Here is an 18,026-nt window from a genome sequence, read left to right as displayed (position 1 = left end):
CACTTTCGATTAGTGTTGTTGACTTGTAAGTCAATTTATGTTATCTCTAGGAACTTTACAATGGGATATTGTGTGTCATATTTTGAAATATCTCAAAGGGCACCAAATTGCAACATGTTATACGAGTATAAGAATAGGGTCTTGTATCATCATCGGAGTTACAGATGCCGATTATGATTGAAATTCGATTAGCAAGAGATCTACTAGACTACTACAAGTTCTTGTTTTTTTTTTGATGAAATGTTCTCTTAGAAGATTAAAGAACCAGAGTGTTGCATTCCATTCTGAATACATGGTTATGGCACACACTATTTGTGACTTGTGAGCTTGTATGGTCACGTAATCCATTGGGTAAGATAGTATTTCCTAGATCTAAATCAATGAACTAGTGGCATGACAACAAAGTAGTCATTCATATTGCTAACAATCATATGTTCCATGAAAGAAACGAACATATCAAAGTAGATTGTCATTGTACATACGAGAAGCTAGAAAAAGGGACGAGTACGACACCCTTTCTAAATCCCATAAGTCAGTATTTTTGCAAAGGTGTTAATTAAATATGTAACAAGCTAGGTATAACCAATAAATATGCTCCAACTTGAGGGGAGTGTGAGAACATCAAACGGCTAGTTAGCCCACAATCCATTGAACTGTAGAGCGTTGTAGGGTTTCCAAAGACTTCTAATTGTAGAAATGTACAAAAGCCTAACTATATGGCGTTAGTGGGTGAGTGGGAAATGGACACGATTTAGAAATATACAGACGCCGAAAAGGTTTGATTACCTTCTCATGGGAATGCACTTGAAAACTAACTATATGGCGGTAGTCAAGTCGGACAGGTTTGTATGTATCGTGTATGTTGCGTAATCGTGTAGCATTCATTGGAAATTGGAGCGATATTGCTATCGGGCCTATCCTACATCTACATGCTATGATAGTGGTTGGACATATCACATAATCAAACTTCACAAAATATCGTATATAAAAAAAAAGTAATGGAGGGAACCCTAGCCCCGGTATCACAGTTGGATACCTATCAACTCACCCCGTATGAGTCATATGATGCCGGTACAATACCTCCATCCTAATCCCCACATGATCTGGGCACCCCGAAGGATCAAACCTGCGTATTTAAACTTCACATGTGAGTCTAGGCTTCATTGGTAACGGGTACCTTAAATGAATTATTTTTTGTGTCAAGCGAGGATCGAACTTGAGACCTTAAGATTATCAAGTGATTGTCTTACCACTAAGCTAACTCTTTGTTGGTAAGATATTGTATATATGTCACAACGTTTCATAAATTTTACTCAATTGCAACATGGAGACAAATGTTGTCTCCCTATAACATATAGAGACACCCGCATAAAATGAAAGAAGGGTGTCATTCAATAGTGATGAATTCACCCAATGAGAAACTCTGACTAAAAAGATATTGTTGATTAAGCAAAGATATTGAGTTTTAGTATGACTAAGATACGTTGAAATAATACACAAGTGTGTTAAAAGATTTGTTGTCAACAAACAAAGGTAGTTGATACTAAAGCAACGACAAAACAGAAAATGGGTAAAGATGTGAAAAACTCAGAGCAGAAGACTAAAATAGATGAGAAAACAGGAAACATAGGTAGTGGAGATTCAAGTTTATACTCCCAGTTCAAGGAATGTGAATACAATGATGATGATGAGGATGATGTTTACGACCTTGATGCAAATGGAGAATGTGAATACAATGATGATGATGAGGATGGTGTTTACGACCTTGATACAAATGAAATTTCTGAAATACATAGGGTTTTTTACAAAATAATAGACGTCACTTTAAATGGTCATCCTAGAAAATAGATTATTTGTCATCATTAATTTAGTATAGTTGGTTTGTATACTTTTTAAAGTACTTGGTAGTGGCTGTGTACTTGCGTTGCTTATGGAGATATGAGACTCACTCACATTCTATGTATTTTGTTGTTTTTGGCATAATATACTTATCGGGCTTAAAGCCTTTTTTTTTAAAAGAAGAAAAAGAGATTTCTTGTCAAAAACATTAAAAACTAGAATAACTAAAATACTAAAAGTTCAAATATACTTAGCAATTTTCTAAAAAATTAACCCCAATGATAATAGTTATTCAAATTTTCCTAACAAAACCCGTTTTGAAAATACGAGCAACTGATCAATGAAGTTTGTATCACTATCCAAATTTATTTATTTCGTTTTAACGATTTCAACAGTCCTCTTCCCATTTATCAACTGTATCCTTTCCTGTCAACCATCACTCTCTCCCTCTCTATCACTATTAACATTTTTTTTTTTTTAAATTTTAATTTTTATCACATATACATTATACACACACAACACGAACATGTATCTATAACTCTAATAATACACACAATCACCGATGGAATCACCAGCACCACATGATATCTCCGCCATGGAAACCGACCTTCTCTCCCGTCTGGCAGCAAATCATCTCTTTCTGGCTCAAATCGAACCGTTTCGAGCTACAATTATTGCTCTCCGATCTCGTGACCCTGACTTAGCTCGCTCAATTCTTCAAACAATCGTTGCGAAAGGCGGACGTTACGATACTATTCGGTTTGGTTATACTTCTAATTCTAGTTTTTCTTCTCCTGCTTTATTGACTTATATATGTGCCATAGAATTGCTTCAATTTAATGATCCTATATCGCCTGTTTGGAGTTTTGATTCGAATACCTTGCGTTTGCGTGCTGAGTTTTTGCTGTATGTTCAGATTATTGTATCTAGGGTTTTGGATAGTAAGAAAGGAGTTGATAATGTAGGTCAAAGTGAATTAGGTGAGTTAGGTAGGGATTATTTAGGTTCTGTTAACGTGGACGCAAAGAGTACTAGTGATGTTGATTTGAAACAGGAGGTTAGTGAATCGAAAGTGGATAGTAGCGAGTTTGGTAAAACTGATGTAGATTCGAGTGCCAGTGTTAACTGTTGGGATGTTGATGAGTGTCTGAGAGTGTTGAATAAGATTCTAGAGATTGGGTTTAAGCGGTTGACGCCAGATTTGATTGAAGTGGAGGTTAGAGAGAGTGAAGAAGCGGAGACTTCTGGTGGTAATGTGGAGATTGAAGAAGGTGAAATGATGTGTTTGAGGAGAGTGATTTTGAAAAATGCTGATATTTTCAAGGCATTATGTGAGAATATAGCGAAACAGGTCAAATGGGTTCAAGAAAATGAAGATGGCGGTGGTGGGGATGAACCAGGTTTGGTTATTTCGCCAATAGATCAAGCAGAAGATGTGAAAGTTCTTAAATTGATACAAAGATGTGTCCAGATTGTGCATTTGGATGCCATGAAGGAATGCTTGAATGGGGATGACAAGGATGGAGCTTTGTCACATATCCAGTTTCTTCATTTTGATTCTGGGGTGGAGGAAGCTGATTACCGGTATGCCCGAAGAAACTATTTCTTTTAACGTTAACTTTACTAATATTGTTTTTATGTACATCAGTATTATATGATTTTATGACAGACTTGGTAAAAAAAAATGATGAACATAGAGGAGACAGTTTGTATCTCATTGAGCTATACTGTATTACTACATATATATGCCACCTTAGATTTCTCTAGACTTATTATATAAGTGTATTCTCCATTATGCCATAGTGAGACGAGCTGACAAACCATAAACATGGAAAACAAACCTTTATTTCCCGCACTATAATGCAGGTAAATATCCAATTTTCTAACTAATTTGCCAAGTGTTCTTTCTAAGTTACAAATATGCTTATGAATTGCTCCATAAGCTACATAAATTTGAAACCTGCTTGACTTATTATATAAGTGTATCCTCCATTAAGCCACAGTGAAATGAGTTGACAAACCAAATACATGGAAAAGAAACCTCTATTGCTATATCCAATTTTCTAACTATCTCGCGAAGCGTACTTTCTAAGTTACAAAAATGCTTATGAATTGCTTCAATAGCTACAAAAGTTTGAAACCTGCTTGATGTTCACAATGTAATTGTTGGATGGTGATGAGGTTAATATTTTATTATTAACGATAAACCTTGTAATGCATTGTATTATTGTGTATTAGAATAGGAGATTACATAGGGCATTATATAAAAGAAACATTTACAATTAACACCCTCTAATATATAAACTCTAGTCTGATAAAACGATATGAGATAACAGCTTATTTTTACTAGAGTTTTTTAGGTCCTGGTAAAATATATAGTTTACATGATACATCTGTCCTAAAGAGTGTTTTCAAGTTAGGGGGGGGGGGGGGGGGGGGGTTCTGAAAAATCCATAGTAAGTGGTCTAAAGTGAGCCTACTGCACACTTGGGTAACATAACCACATACAAACTAGGCGACCTGGGGCAGTACGCTGTATGAATTAAAACTATACAGTAATTATACTGGTGAATAGTTTATAGAACATCTCTGTGTTGTTCCATTTTTATTGGATGTCCCCTAAGGGACAATAGTTTATAGAATATCTGATGCATTTAATTTATTATATATGATCATACACAGTTCATGTATGGCCTTCAAAAAATGGCATTAGGAACTATGTCATCTAAACATGCCTCTTTGTATCATGAAGACATACTTGTAAAGAGCCAAAAAATCTATGTCGATGATTTCTTTACTAATCCTGGTTCTTGCCTTTTATTCATACTGCCACAAATTTTGCCACCCCAACCATGTGGGAAGGTGGAAGTTGATAAATGGAAATTAGACTGTTATAATGTTGTATGTGGAAATAGGTTAAGTTGATATGTTTGTTCGCTATCTAAATTATTACAGTTGGTTTTATCAACCAACTTGGACAATGCACTCGCCAGTTCATTACCTCATCAGATATGTTAATTAAAACTATACAGTAATTATACTGGTGAATTCTTTATAGAATATCTGATGCATTTAAGTTATTTTATATGATCATACATAGTTCATGTATGGGCTTTAAAAAATGACTTTGTGAACTATGTTGTATAAACATGCCTCTTGTATCATGAAGACATACTTTCAAAAAGGAGAAAAATATATGTCGATTTTTTTTACTTATCTTGGTTCTTGCCTTTTATTCACACTGCTGCACATTTTGCCATCCCAACCATGTGGGAAGGTGAAAACTAATAAATGGAAATTAAACAGTTACACGTGGAAATAGTTAAGTTGATGTGCTTATTTGCTATCGAAATAATTACAGCTGGTTTTATCAACCAACTTGGACAATGCACTGGGCTGTTCATAGTTCCTAGATAGCTCTTGGTCGTGACTGTAGGTTTTTTTTCTTTAATGTCACATCATTAATAATATTGTTTGAGTAGTAGTCTTTAATTCATTATCAAATTGTACTCTTTTGTTGCTTATGTATTTGTAATCTTCTGTGATTGTTTAAATAGCATGATTTTGCAAGATCTCCTTAAGAGGAGTTTGTTGGGAATGGCATCCTATGATGACACTTGGCTTGCCACACGAAGTAAATTGTTGTCAGTCTATGAGAAAGCTCTCTCATCAAACTCCACAAATCTTGTTAACATGATACAGGTATGTAGCTTTTCCTTATCAAGTATCTGTGTAATGCATTGTACTTTATGCCTATTGACCTTATATTAGGTATTAAATTAGAACATAGAGAAATCTGAACAGAACCTTTGAGACTAGAGTCGGAAGAAACGCCCAACTACATTATGAACAGCTTGTTTGTTTTTTTTTATTACGTATGTGCATTACATGCTTGCTTTTGTATTGTACACTTATTGCTACAAGCCCACAATATAATTGGGTTCCACAGCATGCGAGTCATGTGTATACAATTATACATGAATAAACTTGCATCAGGACTTGCATATGCGGACTGCTGATTATGTGCCTTTTACAGTACATTCAGGAGGAATTGCTCTCTGAAGACATAGATGCACATAAAGTAGTGAATGGAAACCATGTTCCACCTCCTCTTGCACGGTTTTTGAGAATTATCGCACAAACTACACCTGACGACCAAACATCATCATTTAAGTCGGCGATGTCTGCATGCATGAGAGACATGTATCATTATGCTCGTATCTCAGGGTTGCATGTACTTGAGTGTATCATGGATGTTGCTCTTTCTGCTGTCAAGAGGGAACAACTTCAAGAAGCTAGCAATGTATGTAGATTTCTGTCAATCTGTTAATATGTGTTCAAATTACTCCCATCTCATTTAATAACATTGTATAATTCCAATGTCTATATGTTGCAGCTTCTTGCATTGTACCCCCAACTTCAACCTCTTGTGGCTGTTATGGGTTGGGATCTTTTGCCTGGGAAAACAGACTTGAGAAAGAAGTTGATGCAGCTTTTGTGGACCAGTAAATCACAAATTCTCAGGCTGGAAGAATCTTCTCTCTATGGTAATAAATCAGATGAGGTATAGTTTTAATTTCATGTTTACCATAATATATTAGCACATTGATATGAATAAGTGGATATTAAGTATAACTTGTTAATAATTGCAGGTGTCTTGTGTTGAACATCTTTGTGACTTCCTATGTTACCAGCTTGATCTGGCTTCTTTTGTTGCATGTGTCAATTCTGGACAGTCATGGAGTTTGAAATCATCGTTACTCCTGTCTGGAAAAGGGCATACAGAGCTTGAGAACGAAAATTTCAAGTTGGACCCTTTTGTTGAAAATCTTGTTTTAGAAAGATTATCAATCCATAGTCCCCTTCGAGTACGTGTGCAAACTTTATTGGTAGTATAGGTCATTTATTGAGATGATCCTACACATGAGGTATTTATTTCATTATCTTTATGCAGGTTTTGTTTGATGTAGTTCCAGACATAAAATTTCAAGATGCTATTGAGCTATTTAGCATGCAACCAATAACATCTAATTTAGCAGCCTGGAAAAGGTAGCGTCCAATCTCATATGTGTGGGAAATAAAGAACCGAGTCTTGTCTCATCAATCTAGCCTGTGTCATTCTTGTTCACTATATTATCTTTAGTACCCGTGTCCAATAAATTTGTGTTATATAGGATGAAAGATGTTGAACTCATGCACATGCGATATGCCATGGAGTCTGCCGTTCTTGCCCTTGCAGCTATGGGGGATAGTAAGAATAATGATTTAAAATGCTACCAAATGGCACGATGTTACTTAAAGGACCTCGGTACTCATTTGGAGGCTATCAGCAACATTCCACGCAAGGTTTTCTCTTTCACCATTTCCCATTATGCGTATATATGGCTCACATTATCATAGATATGTAAATCATAACCGTTTCAATGATGCAGATAATGATGGTTAACATAATAATCTCACTATTGCATATGGACGATCTTTCTTGCAACTTATCATCATGTCCACCACCTACCAGATATCCTGATATCAGCGGGGATAGTGCTGATCCCTGCACTAATGAAGAAGGGAATACTATGGTAGTGTCTTTCACTGGGCAGCTACTAAATATATTGAGGCAAAATCTACCTTCGGCAGTTAGTGAACAGGATATTGCAATTGATGGAAATGTACCTACTGATGGGACACAAGCTTTAGAGTGGAAAATCTTAAAAGCAAGATCTTTCATTGAAGATTGGGAATGGCGTTTATCAATCCTGCAAAGTCTTCTTCCCTTGTCGGACCGTCAATGGAAATGGGAGGAGGCATCAACTGTGTTGCGTGCAGCTCCATCTAAGCTGCTGAATCTGTGAGTTTGATTTATCGACAAATGAAGTTTTTTTTACCAGTTAGATATAAGCTTGACCATAGTTTATTATCTAGTTGCATGCAGAGGGCAAAATATGACATTGGAGAAGAGGCCGTTAACCGTTTTTCTCTGCCTCCAGAAGATAAAGCAACTCTTGAACTAGCTGAATGGGTGGATGGAGCTTCTAAAAGAGCATCTGTATGTACCTAGCTGGTCACTATGTATAAATTTCACGACATTTTGCATGTAAAGTTTGTTGTTAAGCTCATGCAAACTTGTTATTTTTTGGGATTCCCCAGGCCACAGATGCTGTTTCCCGTGCCGCTAATGAGACTCTTGCTGTCCAAGAGCTGGATTTTTCCACGATTCGCTCTCAATTAGGTCCTTTGGTTGCAGTATGAAATTCTCTTTTTGTCATAATCCCCCCACCCAACACCCCCAAACAAAAAAAGAAAACAAAAAACTCTTCTCCTATGTTTTAGAGTGGACCTACTTTGGACATCTACATTTGGAAATGTTGTATGCTAACTTTTTTTTTTTGTTTCTTGCTAGACTCTTCTATGTATTGATGTAGCTGCAGCATCGTCAAGGTCTTCGACTTTGTCCCAGAAACTTTTAGATCAGGTTAGTGAGATATTACTCAATCCAGTGGGCAAAAAGTACATTTATGTGTCCATTATGTTAGTTATGCTTCTTATATATACTTGTTTCAGTTATGGCACTAAATGGTATGTGGCATGACTTCTGCAATGATATAATGATTTTAGTTGCATAATTTGACATAATAAAAAGAAGGTTTATTGTAGCTTTACTTGTAATGGTACAGGCTCAAGTTATGTTGTCAGAGATCTATCCTGGCCGTGCTCCTAAGATGGGTGCTACTTATTGGGATCAAATTTATGAAATTGGCATAATTTCAGTCGCGAAGCGTCTTCTCAAACGTTTACAAGAACTGTTGGAACAGGTTGATTTTCTATATCATTCTTTAGCTTTTGTTTTCTTGATCACAAAATGTTTACTCCTAATATATCTATTAACTCTTTATGTTTAGAGCACAACTTCTATAGACTCTTTTTTTAGTACAAGCATAATAATCATGCACAAGTAACTGATTTTATGTACATGGTATGACTACATTTTCCAGGACAAGATTCCGGTACTCCAGTCTCTGTTAACGGGGGATTTAATAAATGCTTCATCAAAGGATGTCCAGAGACAAGGACACAGGGAGCGTGCTCTTGCTATGCTTCATCAAATGATTGAAGATGCTCACATGGGGAAACGACAGTTTCTTAGTGGTAACCATCTTTCCAAATTCATCAGTTTATGATGCTAATTACAATTTTTGATATCTCTATTAATTCTAGGTAAACTTCATAATCTTGCAAGAGCTATTGCTGATGAAGAAAACGAAAGAGAATATATGAAAAGCGAGAGTTTGTATTCTGATAAAGATGCTTTGAATCATGAGAAAGCTGGAGTTCTAGGGCTTGGATTAAGACCCACTAGACAACCAACATCTGGTGGTGAAAAGTCTATAGCTTCTACGTCATATGATGTAAAAGATGCTGAAAAGAGAATATACGGCCCATTGACTTCCAAGGCAACAACATATCTTTCCCAATTTATCCTCCATATTGCAGCTATTGGCGACATAGTTGATGGCACAGATACTACTCATGACTTCAATTATTTCTCTCTCATTTATGAATGGCCAAAAGATGTACGACCCCTTTTTTTTTCATTTTGTTTTCAAAATTCTTGGGTTCCCTTATCTAACCCGTTGACTACAGCTTTTGACCCGTTTGGTGTTTGATCGGGGTAGCACTGATGCAGCTGCAAAGGTAGCAGAAAATTATGTCTGCCGATTTTGTACATGAAGTGATTTCGGCATGTGTACCACCAATTTATCCACCAAGATCTGGTCATGGCTGGGCAGACATTGCTGTAATTCCTACATGCCCCAAAAGCAATTCAGAATGTAAAGTTCTTTCCCCCTTCTTCGAAAGAAGTCAAACCGAGTTCGTATTGTCCATCCTCTGCCACACCGGGAGTTCCCTTGTACCCTCTGCAGTTAGATGTTGTAAAGCATCTTGTGAAACTCTCACCAGTTAGGGCTGTGTTAGCATGTGTTTTCGGGAGTTGTATATTATATGGCGGAACTGACGCCACCATATCAAGTTCCTTGAGTGATGGATCGGCGCAAAAGCACGATGCTGAAAGATTATTCTATGAGTTTGCACTTGATCAATCAGAAAGGTTTAACTTCATCTGTATGCAAGTTTCCCATCCAGTTGGATTGCTAGTCTATAATACCATTACACCTTTTATTTTTTTAATGTTCAGGTTTCCAACGTTAAATCGGTGGATACAAATGCAGACGAATCTTCACCGAGTTTCAGAGGTTGCTGTAACTGATAAGCATGTGATCAATGATGGGAGTGAGGCTAAAATTTCTGTTAAGCGTTTCCGGGAGCATGATAGTGATTCTGATTTAGAACATGATGACCTGGCAGTTGGCCCCACTATTTCCGTTCTTCCGGACACCACAAAAGAAAGTGGAATTTGGCCAGACTCACCTAAGTCCGAAGCTGCTGATATTGATACAACAGTCTTCCTTTCTTTTGGATGGGAGAATGAAAAACCATATGAAAAAGCTGTTGAAAGGTACACAATTTTGTATATCACTGATAATGTACATCATCATTCCTTGTGTCATTTTGCTGTGTGCATTGTTTTCCTGCCTAATGATGTAACGTTGAACAACTTAATTTTGCTTACTATATTTTCTTAAACATTCTTAGATTGATAGATGAAGGAAAATTAATGGATGCTCTTGCTCTTTCCGATCGATGCTTACGTGATGGCGCTTCTGATCATTTACTTAAGTTACTCATTGAACGTGAGGAAGAAAATCATACTATCTATAATCGTTCAGGTCTCTTGACCTTTAGGATACCAAGCAATAGCTGGCAGTATTGTCTAAGGTTGAAAGATAAGCAACTTGCAGCAACACTTGCCCTCAAGTATGTAATCTGGAAATGTTAATTAATACCCTAGTTATCCTAGTATCTATGATTACAAGTACTCAATTAAGTTAGATTCTGCTTAAATGCTGGTGAAATTTTCTCATGCAATCAATGTTTTCTTGTGTTACAGATATATGCATAGGTGGGAATTAAATGCTGCTTTGGATGTACTCACCATGTGTCACTGTCACTTGCTGGAAAATGATCCTTCTAAGCATGAGGTTTCTATTTGGGTGTTTATTTGACCAAAATTCTAAGTGGTAGATGTTACAACCGGCCCACACACTTATGTATGGGTCACTTTGGACTTTTTATCTCAGATGGTCAAATTAAAAAAATTTGGCAAATAGGAGATCAAGTCAAGTGAGTCAAACAAGTTAAATAGGATGAAAACCCTAAATTGTTTGGTTCAAAGATCCAGACTGTTATTGCAATAATGTTGTCTTTTGGACCATAATTAAAGTTTTAGTTATTTATGGAAGATTCTTAAAATGGCCACAAAAGTGCTTGTGCGCTAACCCTTACTGGCCTGGTATGTTTCGACCCATACTAAAATTGGCCTACTCAAACTGAACCTATTTTGCCCTGTGCCAGATGCACCCGGCCTGCCCTAATTGCTTTGTAATGGAACTGTACAGATGGCTGGAGATGTCATAACTGACAGTGATGTTACATTATAACATTTTTATTACCACTCACATACATATTGTCTATATAGGTTGTTCTTAGGAGACAAGCTTTGATGCGGTACAGCCACATATTATCTGCAGATGAGCGTTACAACAGCTGGCAAGAGGTCATGTTCATTCTTAATAGGGACATATATTTATCTTAATTGTTACTGAAATTTTATTTGATTTATCAGGTTGAAGCAGACTGCAAAGAAGATCCGGAGGGTCTGGCCCTCAGGTTAGCTGAAAAGGGAGCCGTTTCTGCTGCTTTAGAGGTTGCTGAAAGTGCAGCATTACCTATTGAACTTCGTAGAGAACTTCAGGGCCGTCAACTTGTGAAACTTCTTACAGCCGATCCCATTAATGGAGGTGGGCCTGCTGAAGCTTCAAGGTTTCTTTCTTCTTTGCGTGACTCGCAAGATGCCCTGCCAGTTGCAATGGGTGCCATGCAGCAATTGCCCACTTTACGGTCCAAACAACTGCTTGTAAGACTACATTTTTCTTTTCAGTAATTAATTTAGTAAGAATGCAATATAAGTCAGGCTTATCCTAATATGTGAAGGTTCATTTCTTCCTGAAAAGAAGAGACAGCAACTTGAACGAACCCGAGCTTTCCCGCCTAAATCTATGGGCCCTAGGTCTTCGTGTATTGGCTGTTTTGCCTTTGCCATGGCAGCAAAGATGCTCTGCATTACATGAGCACCCTCAGCTGATTGTGGAAGTACTGCTGATGCGTAAACAACTGCAGTCTGCTTCTATGGTACTTGAACAGCAAAAATTCTTTCTATCATAATGTTCACATAATGATTATATGACCCTTGCTGTATAATACTTGTTTTCAGATACTTAAAGAATTCCCTTCTCTAAGAGATAACAACAAAATTCTTACGTATGCTGCCAAAGCAATTTCCGTTACTATAAGCCCACCTCGTCGCGAGTCACGGATACAAGTTTCGGGCCCAAAAACGAAGCAGAAGTCAGGGACTCCTACACGATCTTCCTTCTCTAATAGTTTAAGTAACTTGCAAAAGGAGGCTCGTAGGGCATTTTCTTGGAACCCAAGAAATAGTGCAGAGAAAACGGCTCCCAAGGATGTTCAAAGAAAAAGGAAAGGGTCAGGGCTGACACAAACTGAACGGGCTACATGGGAAGCAATGGCTGGAATTCAAGAAGACCGGGTTTCTTCATACACAATGGACGGCCAAGATCGTCTTCCTTCCGTTTCAATTGCTGAACAGTGGATGCTCACAGGTGACACTAATAAGGATGATGCGGTTAGATCTTCCCATCACTATGAAAGTGCACCAGATATCATTCTCTTCAAGGTACAATTCATTTTATAAATTATATATGTTCTGGTAGCATTCTGATTGAATTGTACACATTATATAGGAACTGTTGTCTTTGTGTTTGGATGAGAGTTCATCAGCAAAAGGTGCTTTGGACTTGTGTGTTAATCAAATGAGATTCGTTTTAAGCTCTAAACATTTGCCTGAAAATGCATCAATGGAAATTATTGGCCGAGCTTATCATGCTACAGAGACATTTGTTCAGGTATCAAAGCGTTTTTCTTACAGAAGTAGTTGATATGTATTATATGCATGAACTGATTGAAACTTCTTTTTTTTTGTATCTATAGGGGCTCCTTTATGCTAAATCTCAGCTAAGAAAGCTTTCTGATAGAAATGAGTTTTCTGGTTATTCTGAAAGAAATAAAGATGTTGAGGATACATCCTCTGATGCAGGCAGTTCTAGTGTGGGTAGTCAGTCAACAGATGAGCTATCTGAAGTCCTATCACAAGCAGACATGTGGCTTAGACGGGCAGAACTCTTGCAAAGTCTTTTGGGATATGGAATTGCTGCTTCTCTTGATGATATTGCTGACAAGGAGTCTTCTGCACGGTTACGTGATCGATTGATTCTTGAGGAACGATATAGCATGGCTGTGTATACTTGCAAGAAGTGCAAGGTACGTATGGAATATACACATTTTGAAGATAAAACTTCTTGCAGTTTTTCTTCTATCTAACTGTAATAAATTTATAAAGATCGATGCATTTGCTGTATGGAATGCGTGGGGGCTTGCTTTAATTCGGATGGAGCACTATGCGCAAGCTCGAGTCAAATTCAAGTATGTAAATATCAGCCATACCCCTTTACCTTTTTTCTCTCACCAGAATCTTTTGTTGTATTTTGATTAACATAATGCTTATGTTGTGCATAGGCAAGCACTTCAACTGTACAAGGATGATCCTGCACCTGTTATTCAAGATATCATTAATACAATCGAAGGAGGTCCACCGGCTGATGTGTCATCTGTTCGCTCCATGTAAGATGATATAAGCTAGTGTTTTGGGTTGTGTTTGTTTTTGCTTAAAAGGTCTGATGTCTGCGGGCGCGCAAGGCGCAGATGTAAGCCTTGAAGACTGTTTAAAAGCAATTTGAAGACCTTAAATATGCTTCTTTTGGCTAAAAAATGCAATATCCATCATTCCATCCCATCTCCTCTCTTTTCACACACCAACCCTCTCCTCTTTTTTTACCCACCCATCCCTCTCCTCTCTTTTCACCCACCATCATAGCCTGCCACTCTCCTCCACCGGTCCAGAATCCCCTTCTCCGACCACCCACCTTAGTAAGCCACCTCCGCAACCACCCCTCAATTCTTTTTTTTTTTTTATTTCTGTTACTTCATCTTTATTTTCCAGCCATCTCTGCCAACCACCCCATTTATCAAGATGGGTATGATGAAATTAGTTGAGAATGTGGGTTTGATGATGATAGTAAATTAATAATTGTTGAGATTGTTGTTTTCTCTATTTCTGCTGCTAACTGGGGAACTTAGTGGAAATGTTGAGATTGCGGTGGGACAAAAAAAGATGGAAGGCGGTGGCAATTATGATGAGGTGGTGTTGGGTAATTTGGGGGTCATTTTGTCAACACACGTTTTTCTGGATGAAATTTAGAAGGCACATTTGACTTTTTGGCTGAACTAGAAATATTTCCTTTTTATGATAAAATCGATTTCAAGAAATTTTTACTATTCTTTTTACTTTAAAAACAAAACAAGCTTATATTTATGCAGACAGTATCCTGTTTATAAAACATGCAGTATTATATTTTTAGCTTGCAGACCTTTGGACCACATCTTCAGTTGCAGACATAAGCATAGATTAAATCAGATTGCAGACTTTTTTTTTCTTCAAAATCAAACTTCACCTTGATCATGCTAAGTAGTAAGATCATGTTGCTAATTTGATGTTACGATGCAGGTACGAACATTTGGCTAAAAGTGCACCTGCAATCCTGGATGATTCTCTTTCCGCCGACTCATATCTCAATGTTTTATACATGCCATCTACATTTCCTCGATCTGAGAGGTCTAGAAGATTGCAAGAAGCTTCCAATGGTAGTTCCATAAATAATTCAGAATTTGAAGATGTTCCGCGCAGCAATCTGGATAGCATTAGATACCTTGAATGTGTTAACTATTTACAAGAATTTACTCGTCAGGATTTGCTGGATTTTATGTTTAAGCACGGTCATTATAAGGACGCGTGCATGCTATTTTTTCCTGAAAATGATGCTCCTCCACCTCAACAGTCATCACTAGCAGCCATGTCATCATCTACCCCACAAAAAGCCGATCCACTTTCGACTGACTATGGATCAATTGATGATTTATGTGACCTGTGTGTTGGTTATGGAGCCATGCCTGTTTTGGAGGAAGTAATGGCTTCTAGAATGTTATCCACATCAGCAGAGGATATGGCTTGGAAACAGTATACTGGAGCTGCACTTAACCGCATTTGTGTCTTTTGTGAAACTCATAAGCATTTTAATTACCTATACAGATTCCAGGTAAATACTGTTCTTGATGTTTCATACCCGTTGATTATATGAGATGCGACTTCATTGTATATTTACGGTTCAGGTAATAGGAAAAGATCATGTGGCTGCTGGTCTGTGCTGTATTCAGTTATTTGTGAATTCATCTGCATTGGATGAAGCTATAAAACACTTGGAAAATGCCAAAGTAAGTCCTTTTTTGTGATTAGTGGAGTACCTTTTTAGTTGATTTCTGTCCAACTAATTATTTTGCTTTCTTGGTGAAGATGCATTTTGGTGAAGCGTTATCTGCAAGACACAAAAGTGGAGGCTCAACTAAGCTAGTCACCAAGGGTGTTCGTGGTAAAACTGCATCACAAAAACTCACAGAAGAAGGACTAGTGAAGTTTTCTGCTCGAGTTTCCATGCAGGTAGCTTGTTGTACCTTTCTATTTTTGTTATGTACCTTTTACTGAGGTTCAGCACCATGTTAACGTCTTTCTTTTCTTTTTTCAGGTAGATGTGATAAAATCATTTAATGATACAGATGGGCCTCAATGGAAATACTCTCTTTTTGGAAACCCAAATGATCCGGAAACTTTTAAGAGGAGGTGTGAGATTGCAGAAACTCTTGTTGAGAAGAACTTTGACTTGGCTTTCCAAGTGATTTACGAGTTTAATCTTTCTGGTAACATAAGGATCTCATAAAATTTTAATTAGGACTTCTACTACTATCTTAAAAATTGCAGTTATAATATTATTTTTGTTGAATTAATATCAATTTCCAGCTGTTGATATATATGCTGGTGTTGCATCATCACTTGCTGATAGAAAGAAAGGAGGTCAATTAACTGAATTTTTCAGAAATATCAAGGGAACAATTGACGATGAAGATTGGGACCAGGTGATCTACTAATATAGTTTACTCTATGAAACAGTGAATTAAAAATAATATAAAGTTGATGCTAAGCTGTAATAGAAATTTGTGTGTGAATGTAGGTTCTGGGAGCAGCTATCAATGTATACGCCAACAAACATAAGGAACGCCCTGACCGTCTTATTGACATGTTAACTAGCAGCCACAGGTTAACTAGCAGCATTCGCTGGTGTCTTCTATGTTAAAATTTTATTTCTTTTACTTAACATGCCTTTCTAATACATTACTTTCATTTCAGGAAGGTTTTGGCTTGTGTGGTGTGTGGCCGCCTTAAAAGTGCCTTTCAGATTGCTTCTCGAAGTGGAAGTGTGGCGGATGTCCAGTATGTTGCACATCAGGTATGTATTCTATTTTGATTCTTGAAAACTCAAAGCTCTATATTTTTTACTTTCTCAACTTTTTTGTATATGTTCTCAAGAGTAAGATTGAAGCAAAATAAGAATGTTCTCAACAATCTACAAATTTGACTTGTATAATTGGATGAAATTTGCAAATGTTGTAGGCATTGCATGCAAATGCACTTCCAGTGCTCGATATGTGCAAACAGTGGTTGGCTCAGTATATGTAATTTGTGGCTTCTGGGTCAGAACCAATTACTCTTCTGCTGCTGTTGATTTTTTAAACAGCATCTGATCATGTTGTACATGGCTTATATGGAAACTAGTAGAAAACATCGGCCCATGAGAGCCTCTTTCATTAGTTTTGTAATGTCCAAGGCACATTTTTAGCATTTTTGGCGTTCAAGAAGAAAAGCTTTGTTGTACATCTGAAATGTCCAAGATAGAAAAGGTAGAAGAGGTGTATATATCATCCGGGTTGTTCGTTTGTCTTTTTTTTAACTGTATATGTTTTGCTTTCGTTGTTTTATGCCCTCTTTGATTTGCTATGTTATGTAATGTATGTTGTGACAGATTGTTCATGAGGAAAGTTTGCTGATCTAGATAAAAGGCTGGTCGGCTAGATGACAATTTGACTTCTAGTAGTCAATTTTGTTAAGATTTTGAATAATTTACATGGTTTTGGTTGCAAATGGTTTACAAAGAAAATTGTATGTGTAACTACTTTAAATCTGAATATTTGGTTCACTTAAACGTGGTTGGAACTAATTTTTGAGAAATCCAGTTTTATTGATACTTGTACACATAAGTAGGCAATGAAACAAGTTATTAAAATGGAACAGAGCTAAACTTGATGTTAAATGTTGAAGCCATAAATGATCATCTTATAACAAAATCAGTTTCAGGCTTTAGATATTTGGCTTAGTATGACAGTCATTGCAACTAACACGGCCTATCAAAATTGTCAGTGACTTTGTATCGTGGAGGGATATTAAGTACACATTTTGTGGATAGATCAGGTTAAAAGGACTATAGATTATAGTAACATGCAAGTCACCAAGAGATTTACTGTGGCAACAAACAATAAATTGGGACAACATGACTGCAGTAGTAGCAGTGGTAACCCATTCACAACACATTCCCACTTCCTATAGCTAGGACGGGCTTTTTTTTTGTTCTTGAATTACGAATGATGGTAAGTGAATGTGACATGGAATTTGTTCACCACCATACAAACTTAAAGTCAAACATTGGGAAGGTTGACAATTACACATTATTGTTATTAAAAAAACACAAGTGTTTATTAAATATTAGAAATAGATTAATTTGTTTGCATGTCTTTTGATGTTACTCGTATTATTTTAAGTTTTTATGCATTGAATAATGTAGAAAATTATAGTTGCAAATCTTTTCACAATAATTGTCTTTCTATATCATAACATACTCATTTTTTAAATAACAAAATTTGTTAATATAGTTTAGCTTACTACGGTTACTATAATACATACATATCAGAATTGTACATGAACATTTTACATT

At 36.8% G+C, this 18,026-nt stretch overlaps 1 protein-coding gene across 1 annotated transcript; it reads left to right on the top strand.

Moving 5' to 3' along the window:
* The first annotated feature begins 2,263 nt into the window (after window positions 1-2,263).
* LOC122610032 lies at window positions 2,264-17,204 on the top strand. The gene is given in 36 exon segments (XM_043783003.1): window positions 2,264-3,423; window positions 5,397-5,541; window positions 5,876-6,142; window positions 6,236-6,403; window positions 6,492-6,707; window positions 6,794-6,888; window positions 7,014-7,185; window positions 7,272-7,684; window positions 7,759-7,882; window positions 7,984-8,079; window positions 8,237-8,308; window positions 8,511-8,648; window positions 8,829-8,982; window positions 9,052-9,407; window positions 9,478-9,537; window positions 9,539-9,685; window positions 9,687-9,943; window positions 10,031-10,351; window positions 10,489-10,710; window positions 10,844-10,934; window positions 11,432-11,509; window positions 11,579-11,869; window positions 11,947-12,144; window positions 12,227-12,709; window positions 12,777-12,938; window positions 13,024-13,353; window positions 13,433-13,515; window positions 13,609-13,713; window positions 14,657-15,245; window positions 15,319-15,420; window positions 15,500-15,643; window positions 15,729-15,900; window positions 16,001-16,116; window positions 16,212-16,297; window positions 16,388-16,487; window positions 16,652-17,204. Coding segments are annotated over 36 exon segments (7,641 nt in total). The 5' UTR covers window positions 2,264-2,401; the 3' UTR covers window positions 16,718-17,204.
* The last annotated feature ends 822 nt before the right edge of the window (window positions 17,205-18,026 follow it).

Source organism: Erigeron canadensis, chromosome 8 (assembly GCF_010389155.1).
Source record: "Erigeron canadensis isolate Cc75 chromosome 8, C_canadensis_v1, whole genome shotgun sequence".
Taxonomy (NCBI): domain Eukaryota; kingdom Viridiplantae; phylum Streptophyta; class Magnoliopsida; order Asterales; family Asteraceae; genus Erigeron; species Erigeron canadensis.
Note: the sequence above shows the minus strand (reverse complement) of the source record. Positions and strands in the feature narration are given on the sequence as shown.